This window comes from Oryzias latipes, chromosome 8 (assembly GCF_002234675.1).
Source record: "Oryzias latipes chromosome 8, ASM223467v1".
Classification (NCBI taxonomy): Eukaryota; Metazoa; Chordata; class Actinopteri; order Beloniformes; family Adrianichthyidae; genus Oryzias; species Oryzias latipes.
The window spans coordinates 17,344,786-17,362,714 of NC_019866.2; the positions used below are offsets into that span (position 1 = coordinate 17,344,786).

The following is a 17,929-nucleotide window of genomic DNA, read 5'->3' on the forward strand; positions in this document are numbered from 1 at the left end:
TCAAAAAGTTTAACCCGACTTCAATCAAACACAGTTTTTACTGGAAGAAATTCCCTTTTTCATCTGAAGGGTCTCTGTAGCTGTGTAGTGCACGGCCCCAGGATGTTTGAGACCGTTTGTGCTTGAAATTTGGATTGAATAGGCTTCAAATATTTGAAAAAGAGAGGCGTACATGAGCTGTGCTTTTTTTTTTTTAATTATTGTCTCCTGCTGATTTTGATCTTGGCAGATGGAGCAATAAGTCAAGCGCAGCCAAGTACTTGCACTTGTTCTGATATTTGAAACAACTTTCAAGTTATGTCATCTCACACCTTGGTTCACCCTTCCATTCCCTTCTTTTGTTCTCCTCTCCTTCTACCCCCACCCCACCCCACCCACTCCGCCTATCCATTCCTGTCCATTCCCACTCCTCCTTCCCTTCCCTACTTGTGCTCCATCCCTCCCCTCCCCCCTAACCCCGCCCTCCTCAACAGTGTGGACGGGAAGCGGAGAACTTTGACAGATTTTTCACTCGCCACCCGCCAGTGCTGACCCCTCCAGATGAGGAAGTGATTCAGAATTTGGACCAAGACGAGTTCCAGGGATTCTCTTTTATCAACCCGGAGTTTCCAGGAAGTGCTGCCACCACTACCGCTGCCGAGCAGGCTTGATATCAGGGACACAGACACACACAATGATTTTGGCCTGTAAAATCCCAATGTTTTCCACACAAATCCACAAGCATGTTTCCTTTAAATGTCCTGGAAGTACTTATGTTGTCCCAAGTGACCAAACTCAAAAACCATAGAATCTGTTGAATCTTGGACAATGCGTTGACTCCAAATTGAGAATAAAACAACCTTACTGCTTGTACTGTAGCACTCTGAAAAGCAAAGATAAATCGCTCATTCATTATCTACAGCTTCAGCTCAGTATCAAACAGCATCCAGTTTACCAAGGATTAAGGTAAACTTCTTTTTTCAGAATATTCCTATAACAGTGTGTTGTACAATATTATGCATGATGCAATGAATAATACTGACGAAGAACAAGATGCATGGAAATCTGGTTCCTAGAAGCTTTTAACATTTTTTTGCATTTTTGGGTGACAGCTTGAGTTACTTGTTGTGAGAACAAAAAGTTTGCGAAAACAATGTTTATGCAAAATCACAAGGGTGACTTTAATTTTTTTCAATTTTACCTTTCATTTTATACATTTACTTTGTGAATAGACCTTAAATTATCCAACCACTTTATTTTATGGTATTTGTTTAAATTGGAACATGAACTCGACCCACAGCTGAAAATGTATTTTGACAATGCTTCTTTTGTTTTTTTTGCATGACATGAATTGTTTTTTTTTAGTAGTTTCCCTATAATCTTTTAACAAGAAAATGAAATATCTGACATCCAAAAGAAATATAAACATAAAGGCAAAGAGTACAGGTAAAGCAGGAATTTCACATGAAACACATACACATTTTTGTAACAGATAAAATACTGAAAACACAGATAATAGTTCATGTTTAAAGTTATTTGATTAAAGAAAATGTTTTACATACAGACCTTTAAGGCCACCATAAAACAAAAAAATTAACTTTCGAAAATAAAGTTGTAAAGTAATCAGAAAAAAAGTTTTTATTTTGTGAGAATAGTCGTTATGAGAAAACTCAAATGTGCACAAGAATAAAGTCATGAAATTACAATTAAGAAGTCCATATTTTATTTTTATTTCATAAGTTGAAAAAATTGAGAATTTACAAGATTAAAGTAATAAAGTTATGAAGCAAACACTAAAACATGTCTAAAAAAAACATTACCAAAAAAGAACCAATATCATGTTTCAGATTGAGAGAAATAAAGCACATTGTAAGTGGTTACTTTACCATTGATTTCACAAATTAAGGAAATACTAATACTTTGAGTGAGCCAACATTGTTTTATAATAAATACAAGTGTCACAAATATGGGCAGACTGGATCCAAATGCAGCAGGTTTAGTAGCCCAACCAAAAGTCCACAAAGCTAAATTATGGTGAGGCAGGGGTCAATAACAGGCATCAAATATCAAATATCATCAAAGGGGAGACAGGGGTAGTCAAAATCCAGGCGAGACTCGCCAAACAGGGTCAGGAGATCAGGTCAAGATATAACGCTAGGTAATAATGGCAGAGTGGCACAAACAATGCTTCGCTCTGAACTCAGCTCAGAGCAGTGCTTAAGTATGTGGTTGTGGCTGTGGTTGATTGAGTGAGTCAGGTGTGTGGCATCCAGGAAGCGAGCGCTGGGGTTGCTGGGAGATGAAGTGCCGTCAGTACTCTGGAGACTGCTCCCGCCGGTGACCAGAGGGGGAGACAGAGCTTTGACATCTGACAGAGCCCCCCTCCTGCGAGTGTCTCCTGAAGAGAGGGTCGCTCCGACGCCGAGGTTGACCACAAGGTCTGGGTTCTGGCCAGTGGAAGTCATTGATAACGGAGGGGTCAAGGATGTCAGTGGCGACCCAGGAGCATCCCTTTGGGCCATACCCCTCCCAATCCACCAGATATAGAAGCTGACCCCCCCTGGCGCTGGGAATCAAGATATGCTGCCTCACTTTCCACTATCACAGGTTATTTTTAAAACGCAACTCCTACAATAAACGAGGAAACTGTACTGGTGAAAAGGTAACGCAGATATATGCGTAGCTGCAGCAGAAGACGTAGAAATTTGCTTTTTTCATTATTACTGGATGAGAAACAGACATGCAGGACAAAGCTGCTCAGTTTTAGCACAAACTGTGAGACGTGTAAGTAGCTGCAGCCCTCAAAGTCTCAGCGGGTAAATGTCGGGAGAGGATTCTCTAGTTATTGGTTTTTCTTTTTAATGTATATTTTTTCCTAACTTTGTCTTTGAAAATCAGTTATTTGTTCATTTTTGTATTTCATAAATAGTCTTATTTATGTTATTAAAAGCATCGTGAATTACTAAAACTTTAGTATAGCGCTGTACAATAAAAGAAAGATAAAATAAGTTTAAATTAAAAAAAAGAGTTATTGTGGCCCTCACAAGAAAAAGTTTGGGGAACTGCTCCAGCATCCATGTGGTGTTGGAAGGTTTGTTATTTTTCATTCTTCCTATCATTCAAACACCACATGAACGCAGCATTTCTCCAAGTTTTACACAGGGTACATCAAGCTATTGGTGCAATTGGCTCGAAATTGAGAACAAAAGTTTTAACCTGAAAACTCTAAAATGCTCTGTTTTAAAATATAATTTTCAATCCAAATGTTTTCATCCAGATTTCATCTTATTTCTTTCTCACTCCACGCATCTGCTACTGGTCCGGTCCTTCTATCCAATTTTAGAACTTTATGTGGCCCGCGAGTCAAAATAATTGCACTACGCGGTTATCAAAGCGTAGGGAGATAGGCAGAGTAAAGGTGAGCATGGGTTCACTTACCAGCTCTGCAGAGCGATTTGGGAAAGGTGCTGCGAATATGGCCAGGCTGCCCGCATTAGAAGCAGAGGTTCTCCCAGATACGCCTCGCTCTCTCCCCTGGAGAGAGGTGGGTGAAGCCGAGTTGCATGGGCTCATGTTTAGAGCCAGCCAGCAGCCCCTGGGGCTGGATTGCGTGGCTGCTGGGTTTTGAGCAGAAGTTCCAGTTTGATGTTGAGAGCGATGTGTTTATCCAAGGTTAATCCCTCGTCGCGGCCCTCATGAAAAGCTCTCAGTGAGCCGCTTGTCCAGTCTATGCAAGCAGCCAGAGTCCAAAGTCCAGGCGAGAGTCAGGGCAGGCGGCAGGCAAACAGAGTCAGAAATCAGGTCTAAATATAACGCTAGATAATGAAGGCAGAGTGGTACAAACAATACTTCGCTCTTAGCTCAGCTCGGTGCAGTGCTTAAGTATGCTGTGGTTGATTGGGGGAATGAGAATCAGATGTGTGGCATCCAGGAAGTGAGCACTGGGGTTACTGGGAGATGAAGTGCCTTAACTACTCTCGAAACTGCTCCCACCGATGACCAGAGCTCTGACTTCTGATAACAAGGACAGGTTTAGATGTATAATAAATCTAAAAGGGGCAGGGCCTGTCCAAACACACACAAAAAATGTCACAAACACACCTGGCTCCAAAAATTGTCATGTCAACATGTACACAATACAACTACCATTCACACACGCATTCTTATGCCTTTAGACCAACACATGTGAAACATTTCCTTCCGTCACACAAAATATTTGTGCAAAGGTGAGCCACCAGCAGTGCTCGAGTGAGTGTTTCTGTTCTTCTGGGGTGGATGATGAAATGTAAAAAAAATAGGAAGAGTGCCCAGTCATCCCCTCACAAAGACCCCTAAAATCCTGCATGGTATAGCAGATAGAGGAAAACCGCCCAACGGGCAATCATGTCTGCCTAACAGGCCAGGACCATGCCAGAGAGCAGGGAGGCACAGGGAAACAGAGAGGGCAAGCTCCAGCCCAAATCGGTGCCCCGACCCCGGAGAGCACCCCCAGCCCTAGATGAGAAGCCAACCACCACCCAGGAGTTCTGAGCATCCCCCTACCCCAACCCAAGGCATGAGCCAGGGTCCTTCAAGGGAGACCCGCCCCACACTCCAGGCAGCCACCAAGCCAGCCAACAGTCGGTCCAGGAGAGAGCAAGGCAGGGGCAGCCCACTCCTGCCCAGGAGAAAGACGCCCAAGAGAAGTGGGGGTCCCCAAAGAGCGTTTTAAAGACGGCCTGAGCAGGCCCACGCACTGTTGGAATTTTGGACCAGAGGACCAGAACCCGCACCACAGGGATACGGACAACCCCGGGCTCAGAGGTAATGTGATCCCATGGATCATGGTCTTGCCAGAGAACTCACCCTCTTTCTGGGTGGAGGGCAGCCGGGCCCAGGAAGGCAGCACCCAAGGGACACGGCCACCATTGCAGAGAGCCTGGTTCCCCGCACCAAGGATGGGGTAGGGGACAGAAGACTGACACAGCCCACCCCCATCACCCAAATATGTGATTATATAAGGAAGAGGGTAAGTTCGGGACAGCTGCTTGACTGGCCCCAGGTTGGTGAAACAACTGTCTCCTAGCTCCCCCAGCATTGGGCCCAGGTCTCCCCAGCCTAGGGGTCCCATTGCTCGTAGAGCCGACCCCCCAGGCCCCACACCCCCCATTGCACAAAAAGAGAGATTAAGACCTTATGGCAACGCCATAAATGGCTGCAATGATGGGTTAAGTTGGGAGGTATTGTGGATTCATCCACATTACACAACCAACTGACCTATATTTTCAAAAAAGCATGGCTTTTGCGACTTTTTTCTCAAAAAATGACAACTTGTTTCTCGTTTATGTATGACTTTATTCTTGTAAATTACAACTTTTTTCATATAAATTTACAACTTTATTCTCATAATATTTTTTATGTTTTTATTTTTATGGTGGCTTTAATAGTCCCTCGTATATACATCTTGGAAGAGAACCTTAAAATTAAAATATTATTTGTTGTATTTTCTATGACTGAAAATTTTCAATAACTCAATAAGTTTTAAAATTGTATTTAAACAAATCTGGTAATTTAAGAAATATATTACTCAAAAAAGTCAATCTGACTGAATAAAAAAAGCATTATTTAGGAAAAAAGTTGATCTGAAAATGAAAAAAGAAGAATATATTTCCTTTTTCTTTTTTTACACTACATTATTTTTAAATTTTAAAACTCCAACTGGTTTAAAGTGTTTTGCTGGAGTTGTTTTCTAAAGACTGAATAAGAAATTTGGAATATCTGAAGTAACAAAGCAAATTGACAAAAACAGATTTTAAAAATGTTTTGTTTAATATTTTTTGTGACAGTTGTGATTTTACTTTTTCTTCTATAAACAAGCCCGTCTATAGTTAGGACCCAATACTGAGGTGTGCTGTACAGTATTTATAGAGAATAGTTTTCATGCGTTTTCTCCTTAACTTAGCTAGAACTGGAATGTGTTCCTTGCATGACAATAACAATAGTATCTGTAGATATTTTTCTCCCTACTGGATTTAAGCATTTATTCTACTCAGTATTTGCTTTCTGCAAATACTTTTTCTTTTGTTTTTTTACAGTGTGAATGCACATGTATGTTTTAAATGTATGAGAACTGTGAATGAAAATGCTCTATTGTGTTTTAAATTGTACGTTTGCATCCCTGTGACCTGGCCTTGTGTTTATAGATGCGGTGAAAGTTCCCACTCAGTTGGATTAATCTCTATTCCTTAGCTGTGCAGCTGCCTTCCTGTATGATCTCAGTTGCGTTTGTTGACCCCAACGTTGCATGATATATGTTGAAGGGACTTAAGCCAACTAAATAAAAAATAAAGCATGTCGAGAAAGATAAGGCGCTTGGCTTAGTTGTGCAGTTCACGCAGCTCCTCCACACACAAAAAGAGTGGATTTTTTTATTTAGAAATTTTAGATTATTTGTTCCAGTGGACACAAAACTAAACTGTTTGCTTAAGGTTGTGCATGTCATTAGCCACAGTTTAAAATCTTTGTTGAAAAAAATAGGCCTAAAATACCTAATTCATATAAGGAATGAAAGAAAAAAAAGCAATTGCCATGGTAAAACTGCTTGGAAAAGTAAAGATGGTCTATTGACTACTTGACTGTCTTTACTGTTAAATTGTTTGTTGAAAAAAGTGATTGAAATGTGCATCACAGATGAATGTAAAAAATAAAATATAGGAACACCTTAGAACTGGGAGCTATGGTCAGCAGAATTTTACATTAAAAAACAATAAAAACGTTTTTTTATCAGAGAACAAATCTAAAATATCGTAGCTAGTTATTATCTGGACACTGTGTTGTACTTATTGTTGTCAAGAAAAAATGGTTTATATATATATTTTTTTAATCCATAAAAATAACAAGTACTGTATTTTCCATGTCATATAGCCCACCGGATAAAAAGGAGCACCGTCAATGACTGGTCTATTTCGAACTTATCTCATGTGTAAGGCACACCGAACTACAAGGTGCATTAAGCAAGTCAAAATAGTTAGAGATAGGTCTGTCAGTCAGACTTTATCAACTGCGTTCACAGTAATTCTAGAACTTGCTACATTAGCCATGTCAGTACTATTAGTTCCGATACCCTATTCACAATACCTGTAACTCCCAACTTTCTTTGGAACACATAAAAATCAGATTGATAGCGCTAAAACAAATGTTACTGTAACTACACTAATTCTTAATCTTGTTAGTAACATGAAAAAAAACATACAGATACCACCTAAACAAATGTTACTGTGACTATTCTATCTTAAAATATTACTTTGGCATAATACCCGACGCTAACTCCCAACCTTGTTCGTAACATGTAAGAAAGCCCTCCGACACTGCTACATACTAGCCATGTTGCATATCAGAATCAGAATCCTTTTATTGTCATGCAGATGCACCCTCTGCAGTAGATGGGTTACGAATGGGGGGGGGGGGGGCATTGGTGACAAAAAAAAGTCATATTTCAACACTGTGATACAATGTGTAAATACAAGAGAAAAATAAAACAGTTTAAACATAAAAGCACATATTCATACAAGCAACACGGTACACAAGGTTCAGTGGTGGGAGGGTGGAGTGGGTGGGGGGGTATCCCCTGTGATACACTCTGAGCGCATATTCACATTAACACCCAGCCTAACATTTTGACAGAGCGCAGTCTACCTCTCAAGATCGTTTCAACATCAGTAAGAACAACTAGAATGAATCCATATATAAGGCGCTCTTGATTATAAGGCACACTTTTGCTTTTTGAAAAAAAAAGTTAGTTTTTAGGTTCACCATAGAGTGCGGAAAATATTGTTGGTTTATTTTATTTTTTTTATTAGAATATCCTTATAGCCTAATAACCCAAAATATAGGTAATAATGAATGTTGTCAATCATAGTTTAACCATATTTTTGACCATTTAAGAGAACTAAATTGGTCACAGTATATAGCTGGTTTGATTTCTGCCAGAGGTGAGTACTAACCTTTTGCCCCATTTTCCTCCTGCTGTGAAATGTTAAAATATTCACATTCTGGCCCAATGGCTCACCTTTTAGCTCTTATGATGTTTTTTCTGTTTGGACTTGGTGACACTGGAAATACCACCAATACTATGTTCACACCACTGTGACGGTGTAGCACCGTCGGATTGCCGCTGCGCTCGCACATACACATGCACACGCTCGCACACACACCCACGTGCGCATTGACGCGCACGCACGGACCCGCAAACACGTCATTTCTTGTAACTCACCGTTTTCTCTCCGTCCCTATTCCCCTGCAGGTAGCCCTGGGTGCACACTGGGTTTGCCGACTGTTTATCCTCACGCATACATTTACACACAGCACACATGACGCCATCATTAGCTCCATTTGTTACGCGGAAGTAACCCGAAAGTAATCATCGACACACCGGGTCATGTGACGCATCGGTCAGTGTCTGTATTTTATTTTTAAGGAGGATTTATCTGTACATAACACAGAATGTTTCTTTGAATTAAACTGTTTATTTCTGTATGTTTATTTATGTTTTTGAAGCAATGTAAGACTCTTTTATTTTGTCTTTGGACTGATGGAGAGCAAAACCCAGGAGGAGGGGCTTATCATTTAAAAGAGGACCTGTTACAGGTGTCAGTGTGGAGTAGTTGGAGTAGAGTGTCAGAGTGCACCGTAGAGTGTCAGAGTGGAGAGACATATGTTGATGCAGCCTTTGTGGAGCAGTGGATGTGCTCTGTTCTTGTATTAAAAACAAGAATACATTTCACCTTGGCGCCTCTGCCTTTATTTCCTTGCGGGACCCACGACAAATTGGTGTCAGAAGTGGGATATGCAGAAGGCTGGCCACAAAAAGGTGAGACGCAAAGGTCTGCATTCCCAGAAGAAGGAGATGGATTCAACATCAGACACAGTCCCTCCATCGTCCCATTCATTTACGGAGGAAGAGGAGGTGGATCCTGGTGCCTCTGTTGGTTCTTCAGGCCCGACCAAAGACCCAGAAAGCGTTTGTTTGTTTCTTTGGTCAAACAGAGTTTAATCCCTTTTGGTGGACTTGATTATGGCAGGCAAACAAATGTGTGTGTACATGATGACAAACATTTGTACCCAAAGCGGATGTAACTGTGACCATAAATGAACAATTATATCTTTTGACTGTTGGGGTGGTAGAGAACCTGCCTGTTGATTTGATTAAATGAGGCTACTGAAACATCTAAAGCTAATGCTGAGCTAGCTGTTCATGTCTCAGCACCCATACTTACTAGAGCTCAGGCTAAAGCTGGGATGCAAAGTCTTCCACACATGGATGACAGTTTCTTTGATGGGGGCAAAGAAATGCCAAAAAAGTCCCGTCATCAAAGACGGTTTGAAAAAAACTTAAGTTGCCGTATCCTGAGATCCCAATCACAGCAGAAAATTCAATATACCAGCTGACATTTCAGCTTTACAAAGTGAAGATCAAACTTGACAGAAAGTGAGAAATGTTTGGGAAATCTGCGGTTTATTGTTGTTGATGATGTTCTGTATGCAGCTGATGGTGAACACCTATGGTTAGTTGTTCCAACCACCTGCAGGCCACTCGCCATGCAATTAGCTCACACACTTCCATGGGCGTGTCACCTGGGTCGTCACAAAACATATCTTCGGGTTAGTTCACGTTTCTTCTGGCCAGAAAACTGTCAGACAGAGCATTACTGCACACACTTCCTATCATTTCCACTCCGTTCAGGAGAATAGCCACAGACATTGTTGGACCTTTACCTAAGAGCAGTAGTGGTCACAAGTACATTCTGGTGGTCGGTGATTATGCTACACGGTTCCTAGAAGCTTTTGCCCTGCGGACCATTACAGCTCCTGCAGTCATGAGAGCGTTAATTAAATTTTCTTCAGAGTAGGAATACCTGATGAAATTCTAACGGGCCAGGACTGGCTGCCATTTCTACTGTTTGCTTACAGGGAAGTCCCGCAAGCTTCAACAGGCTTCTCACCATTTGAACTCCTCAATGGCTGGGATGTCCAAGGCCCACTGGATCTCCTCAAGAAGTGCTGGGAGACCAAACCCACTGAGACCTCAGAAAGGGGTGTGATCCAGTTTGTCCTGGAGATGACAGAACGGTTGGCAAGGTACAGGGAAGAGGCAGAAATCAACCAACAAGAAGCCCAAAGGAGCTGGAAGACGTGGTACGACCAGCAGGCCCGTCATCGTGAACTCCAACCAGGTCAGAAGGTTCTGCTGCTTCTCCCTTCTTCTACCAGCAAACTCCTGGCAAAGTGGCAAGGGCCATTAACTATTCTTCGCAGGATGGGGCCTGTCACCTATGAGGTGCACCATCCTGACAAGAAGAAAGACAGGCAAACTTATCACGTGAATCTACTCAAAGAGTGGAAGGAAGGTGCTAACCATCCTACAGAGAAGTCTTTGCTGGTCAGAGCTGTGAAGGCTGAAGAAGACTTGGACTGTGATCTGGAGGCACTGACACACTCAACCCCTTCGTCTTTGTCACATTTACCCCCTGAACAGACTACACAGATATTGGACTTATTTCATAAATTGCCATCTCTTTTTTCTGCACAGCCAGGAAAAACCACACTCATCAGCCATACCATACGGCTCAAGGATGGACAACTAATCCGGCAACGACCTTATCCGGTACCACAGAAGTTGGTGGGAAGGCTGAATGATGAGGTGAAGAAGATGCTGGAGCTAGGGGTCATTGTGCCTTCCAACTCCGAGTGGTGCAGTCTGGTGGTGATCGTTCCCAAGAAAGATGACTCACTGAGGACATGCGTCGACTTCAGGAAACTGAACGGAGTTCGATGCATATCCAATGCCGAGAATTGACGATCTGCTGGAGAAGATTGGGGCTGCCAATTTCATCACCACTCTCGACCTATGCAAGGGTTACTGGCAAGTACCTCTCAGCAACACCTGTCAACCATATACGGCGTTTTAAACACCTGCTGGACTGTTTCAGTTTACAGTGATGTCTTTCGGTCTGCATGGAGCACCAGCCACGTTCCAACGGCTGATGGACAGGGTGCTGCAGGTATGTGACCACTGTAGTGTGGCCTATTTGGACGACGTGGTGATCTACAGTCACACCTGGTAGGAACACCTGAGTCACGTTCTGGGGAAACTACAGAAAGCAGGTCTGGCCTTGAACGTGAGTGGGCCCGGAAGAAAACCCGTTACCTGGGGTACCTGTTGGGAGGTGGTGAAGTGCGTCAGCAGGTAGATTAAGTGGAAGCTATCCGCAACTGCCCTCGACCACGCAGTTGGATTTGTTGCAGATGTAGCTCAAGACTACCTTACTGTCCTTATGAAAGTGAACTGTGTCAAACTTTATGATTTAGGGTTAGGGTTAGCTCATTCTTTGATTTGATTTTTTTTTTATTTGAAATGGTTTATTTCAAGCAATCAAATAGGAATAATACACAAAAACAATACAATCATCAGTTATACATTCATGCAATAACTAATCAAACTTAGAATAATTAGACATAAAATTAAGTATTGCTTGAAAGGGAGTGGAAGGAAGCGAACTTATATAATCCCACCCCTGTTCTACTGTAACCATTTTATTACATGATTTGTCAATATCCGGTTCCTAGAAAGCACATGACAAAGATGAAGTATGGCATGGCAATGAAGTATCCAAAATATATGGAGATTATGTTACTTATAAAAGTCATTGATATGATTAAAAGATAATACTATATCAGTAAAAAAGACAGATCACTCAAACAGACTGGTTTGAGATGGGAGACATGTTTCAGGAATTTTCATAGAAAAATTTGGTCAAGTATCAAAAGTTAATAATATGTGCAAAATTATGTTTCATTAGAAAAAAATCATGAATCAGCTAATCAATTCTTGTCGAGATCAGCTATCTCTACAGCTGAAAAAGCAGCACACAGCTCAAGTCTTGGTATTGTTTGTTCTGACTAAGGAGTTACTCTTGCTTTGCCCATTGTGAACCTGACCTCCACTTTTTCGTTTGGAGAAACTGCTTTTAAGTAGGCTACAGCACTTGTGGCTTTGGTTGATGCATTTTAAAACACACAGAGTTCTTTGCATTTTGCTTAACTGAAAGAGGTGGATGTATTGTGAAACTGGTGGAGTTTTGTAGAATCCAAGCGCAGACACCAAAATAGAGTGGCGAACAGGGTTTTATTCTTATGAGGCAGAGGGGATGAATGGAGGAGAGGAGAACAGGCCAGCAGGGGAGCAGACTGGCAGGTGAGCAGACTGGCGGAGTTTGCTGATAGGCAAGTAAACGGGCTGGTAGGAAGGCACATAAACGGCTGGCAGAAATTCACGAGGCCCAATCTGGCGTTTGCCGAAGGCTCCATCTCAGAATAAATAGTCCCTGTGATGAGCTGCAGGTGACGAGATGAGGTGACGAGATGAGGAGGAGCAGGTGTGGAGTAGTCACTGAGGAGGCACGCCCACGGGACCACAACAGTACCCCTCCCAACGGGAGCCACCGGGCGACTGAAACCGCTCAGGACGACGACGGTGGAGATCACGGATGAGAGAGGCGTCCAGAATAAAGGAGCGGGGCACCCAGGCATGTTCCTCAGGGCCGTAACCCTCCCAGTCAACAAGAAACTGGAGCCCCCGACCATGCCGACGCACATCAGCAGGCGCCGGAAAGAGTAGGCAGGGCAACCCGCCACCAACCGGGCGGGAGGAGAAGGGCCGGCAGGAGGGACCAGATCACTCGAACAGACTGGTTTGAGATGGGAGACATGGAAAACTGGATGGACCTAAATAGCATGAGGCAGCCTTAGCTTAACTGCAGAAGGATTGACCACCACCAGTACCTCAAACGGGCCAAGAAAGCAAGGAGACAACTTCCTGGACTCCGTACGCAGAGGGATGTTGATAGAAAAGAGTCAAACCTTCTGACAAGGATGGTGGAGCGGAGCAGAAGTCCTCTTAGCATCAATTGTGCGACAGCTGCGCTCCTGAGCACGAAGCAGGGCCGAACAGGCCATCCACCAGACCCAACAACATCTCCGGATGTAAGCCTAAACAGCCGGAACTGCAACTTCCTCTTCTTGGGCAGGAAACAGTTGTGGCTGGAACCCTAGGGATCACTCGAAAGTGGACAGACCGGTTGCAGAACTGACCAGTGAATTGTCGGAATACTCCACCCAGTCCAGATGGTCATTCCATGACCAGGATATTGCGTCCGCCACACACCGCAAAGCCCTCTCCAGATCTTGGTTTGCCCTCTCAGCCTGGCCATTGGATGAGGATGAAAACCTGAAGACAAATTCACAGTGGCACCAATGGAGTGGCAGAAAGCTTCCAGACTTGAGAGGTAAACTGCGGCCCTCTGTCAGACACTATGTCTGGGGGAAGCCCATGGAGGAGAAAAACATGGTGGATGAGGAGGTTGGCAGCTCTGTGGCAGAAGGGAGCTGAGGAAGACCAATGTAGTAGACTGCTTTGGAATAACGGTCTACTACTATGAGGATTGTAGTAGACCAGTAACGAAGTCCAGAGCCACATGGGTCCAGGGCCGGGAAGGCACAGGCAGGGGACAGAGAAGACCCGCAGGGGGATAGTGTGAGGCTTTGTTGCGTGTGCAGGTTGGACATGCAGCAACGTACTGTCGTACGTCTTTAGTCATGGTTGGCCACCAGAATCTGCATCTTAACAGGAAAAATGTACGAGCTCCACCAGGATGGCAGGTCCGGCGAGAGCAATGCCCCCACTGGATGACCTGTGAGCGGACAGCTTCAGGTACAAAAGGCGATTAGGAGGAGCTGTACCTGGGTCCGGGTGATGTTGTTTGGCCTCCCGCACTGTGGACTCCACCTCCCACGAGACTGCAGCCAGATCACAGGAAGAAGGGAAGATGGGCTCAGGAGAAGGCATCTCATCCGGAGTGAACTGGCGGGAGAGTCAGGTTTCTGGTTCTTAGAGCCAGGTCTATAAGACACAAGATAAAACTGGAACGGGTGAAAAACAGACACCAGCATGCCTGACGGGGATTTAGTTGTTTAACTTAGTGCAAATCCGATGACAAAAGGTGATTTGGTTCCCTCCAGCCAATGTCTCCAGTGTTCTAATGCATGCTTCACTGCCAACAGCTCCCTATCTCCCACATGGTAGTTATGCTCAGTTGGGCTTAATCGCAGTGAACAGATGGCACAAGGGTGTAACTTCTGTGTGTGGAGAACGTTGTGACAACACAGCAACAATCCCTGTGTCTGAGGCGGCCACCTCCACCATAAATTGGAGATTGGGGTCAGGGTGCCTGAGAACCGGGGCAGAGGTGAAGTTCTTTTAGAGCAGTGTCCAAAGTTTTTTTGGTGAGGGCCAAATACAGAAAAATGAGCAAAGGTCCAATTATTTGAACGGCGTGTGTTGACTCACCGCGATGGGGAAAAAAAACTGTTGTTGAGCTTGCAGGGTAGCTGCCATATTTGCTTGAATTTCTGTGCTCGTTCGGCACCTGTGTACGAAGCGTAGCTGCTCTGATGCTTGGTCTCATAGTGCCGACGGACATTATACTCTTTCATCACGGCAACATCTTCAGTGCAAATCACACAGACACACTTTCCGTTGATTTCCATAAAGAAATATTCATTTTCCCACCGTGTTTTAAATCTTCTACACTCACTTGCTATCTTGTGTTTCTTCGGTGCTGCCATTTCTGGTGACTTGTGGTAAATATTCTTCTTTCCTTAATTTTGTTTAGTGGAGAAACACCTTTCTGTGACCGACTCCATCTAGTGTTGAAACTGAGAAGTGCAACAGAGTTGAGCTCAAGCGCCATGTGCGGGCCATATTCAATTATATTTTCAAAATTTGCTGCGGGCCAATAAAAACAGACCCGCGGGCCGTAGTTTGGACACCCCTGTTTTAGAGTGTTGAAGGCTGTGGCCGCTTCCTCCGACCACTGGAATGGAACAGAAGGAGAGGTTAGTCGGATCAGGGGAGCAGTAATGCGACTGTAATTGCGGATGAAACGGCGGTAAAAGTTTGCAAACCCCAGGAAACGCTGGAGCTGCTTCACAGAGGTAGTGTGTTGGCCATTCCGCTACTGGTTTAACTTTCTCTGGGTCTGCTTTGATTTGTTAGCCCTCAATAATGTAACCGAGGAAGGTACTGGAACCCTTGTGGAACTCACTTTTCTCTGCCTTGACAAACAATCTGTTTTTCCAGAAGTAATTGTAGAACCTCGGACATGTTGTTCATACTCTGTAACTGTAACTTCCAGGTAAACGAACACAAACCGGTTAAGAAAATCCCGTAGAACGTCGTTGACAAGGGTTTGGAAGACTGCAGGGTCATTGCAAAGGCCGAATGGCATGACCAAATATCCGAAATGCCCCAATAGGGTATTGAAGGCCATCTTCCACTCATCCCCCACCCTTATTCTTACAAGATGGTAGGCGTTTTTTAGGTCTAGTTTGGAAAGACTGTAGCCTCCTGAAGGGTTTTAAAAATCAGACTCGATAAGGGGTAGAGGATATTTATTCTTGACTGTGATATTATTCAACCCTCAGTAGTTGCCCTCAGGGACAAAGGGAGCCATCCCTCTTGGGAACGAACAAGAAACCAGCCCCCACCGGGGAGGAAGAAGGTCTAATTATCCCAGCGGCTAAAGACTCTGTTAGATGGCTTCAGTCTCAGGTCTCGACGGATTATAGAGGCGGCCTGTAGGCAAGGGAGCAGCAGGCAGGAGATCGATTGCACAATCATATGGGCGATGCAGCGGAAGTGAGAGAGCCAAGTCCTTTCTGAAAACCTCGGAGGTCATGGTACACCTCTGGAATTGCAGGTCAGGTCAGGTGGAGCAGGAGGGGGAGAAGCTGGAGGTCCTGAGGGAACAGCAGAGCAGAGGCAAGAGGAATGGCAGGGACAACCCCATTTCAGAATGCTTCCAGATGTTCAGTCAATGTGGCGGGTATGCAGAGACAACCACGTATGCCCAAGGATAACTGTAGAATCGGGGGAAGTGACAATTAGAAACTGGAGCTGTTCATGGTGGTTACTGGAGATGCCGAGCTTGACTGGGGCAGAGCATTCAGTAATCCGGTCAGAGCTACAATGGGAAAAGGGAGAGTCTCTAGTGAAAGACCAACCTGGGATGCCATGGCGTAGTCGAGGAAATTTGCCTCTGCTCCTGAGTCCACCAACGCCAACAGGAAAAGTGAACCGGCCGACACACGACATAGCTGTGAGAATGGTTCCAGGGTGGGGGATGTTAGCAGTGGGTGTTGTGGCTGTCAATACTCCCACAGCGACTGATAATTCATTCAATCATTCACTCCTCATTCATACTTGGTGACAGTAAGCTACTGTTGTAGTCACAGCTGCCCTGGGGCAGACTGACAGAGGCGTTGCTGCCAGTTCGTGCCTACGGCCGCTCATTCACAGCGTTAAGGGTCTTTCCCAAGGCCCTGACTGGGTGGTGATAAGTGCTTACCATTGTTATGGTAATTACCCCATTACCATTGCTTGCTCATTCCTGCGTGGCAATCCTTCACCTTACCAACTGAGCTACCCAGTTGGTCTTTTGGCCAGATAGTACAGGAGGCAATGACATGTCCAGGGGTCCCACAGTAGAGACACGCACCGGTGGAGATCCGTCGCTGGTGTTCCTCTGTGGAGAGGCAAGCCGCCCAGTTGCATGGGCTCCTCAGACAGAGACGTAGCACTTAGAGTTAATAGAAGATGATATGGAGGATTTGAAGAGGGCATGGTCGGGGGACTGGGTCCTCGTTCTCGGTCGGTCTCTGAGCCGGTTGTCCAACCTAATGGCTAGGAAGATTAACTCATTCAGAGTTGTGGGTGGATCTCTAATTGCCAGCTCATCCTTTAACTGCCCGTTGATGAACATTGCCTGTAGTGCCTCTCCATTCCGGCCTAGTTCTGCAGCCACAGTCTGGAAGTCCACGGAGTCCTACGCTCCTGGCTCCTTGTCTGATGGTCATAATTTGCCTGACGGGGTCACTTCTTCTCACTGAGTGGACAAATACACGTCTCAATACTTCCACAAAAGCGGTGTAGGAGAGTTGACTGAAGCCATATCGATCAAACGATTACTATGCCCAATGCAACGCCTTTCCGTCGAGGAAACCGATGATATATGATGCTTTGGCTCTAACACTAGCATATGTGAGGGGTTTTTGTTCAAAAATCAAAGAACATTGTAGAAGGAAAACTATGTTTCCCAAATGAGGCCTAGACTGCCCTGCTGTCAGTTACTGAGATAACTGAGGAACTGGAGCTCGTAGTTTGCAGAGTTGACATCAGAGGGCATTGACAGGAACAACCAGCAGACAATGAGAGGTGAAAAGCAAAAACTCAGTCTCTTAGAGGGAAGTGGGGGCAGTGTAGACCTTGAATGAGGAAGTCATTTAAAACCAGGTACTTGAGGTGGCAGATTCTTGGAGAACATCCGAGTTTGAACTTGAAGCGCTCTCAAGGAGAACACGGAGTAAGAGCATTGGCTGATTAGCAGGCTGTGAGCTTAAATTCCTAGAAGATAATTAGCTTGAGTTCATGAACACTACAAGTTAGAGAGGCTGGTAAGTTTGACATCCCGGCGGTGGATGAAGCTGTGTGGCAGTAATTTATACAAAGGTGAACATGTGGAGAGAATCAGCCCCGACAAGCAGCCACTGCGAGGGCGGGGCAGCTACTGTCATGACAGTACCCCCTCTTCAACGACTGGCATCGACGGTTGTTCGAGTTGGTCAGGATGGTCTCTATGAAACTGGGAGATTTAATCAGGGTCAAGGAGAAGCTGAACAGGAACCCAGGAACGTTCCTTAGAACAATGGCCCTCCCAGTTTACCAGGTACTGCAAGCCCCGTCCACCATATGAGTGGGACCCCCATCAATGAACCGAGCCAGAGGTGGAGTTGGCAGGAGGAACTAAAGGGCTGGTCTTGATGGGCTTTACCTTGGAGGTATGGAAGGTGGGGTGTA

The 17,929-nt window shown here is 44.6% G+C and overlaps 1 protein-coding gene and 1 long non-coding RNA gene across 3 annotated transcripts in view; one reads left to right on the top strand and one right to left on the bottom strand.

The window, feature by feature from the left end:
• The window catches only part of LOC110014724, a 50,424-nt gene extending 46,900 nt beyond the window's left edge, over window positions 1-3,524 (bottom strand). Inside the window, exon 1 of the long non-coding RNA XR_002289721.2 lies at window positions 3,418-3,524. This is a non-coding gene — a long non-coding RNA (uncharacterized LOC110014724). The remainder of the gene's footprint in view (window positions 1-3,417) is intronic.
• The window catches only part of prkcb (protein kinase C beta), a 301,159-nt gene that overhangs the window by 247,930 nt on the left and 35,300 nt on the right, over window positions 1-17,929 (top strand). The window contains exon 17 of one of the 2 annotated variants that reach the window (XM_023957696.1): window positions 474-6,328. The exons of the other annotated variant lie outside the window; for it this stretch is intronic. Within the exon in view, the coding sequence (XP_023813464.1) occupies window positions 474-650 (177 nt within the window). The 3' untranslated portion in view covers window positions 651-6,328. Of the gene's footprint in view, window positions 1-473; window positions 6,329-17,929 lie in introns of those variants that run through there. 2 annotated transcript variants of the gene reach the window in all.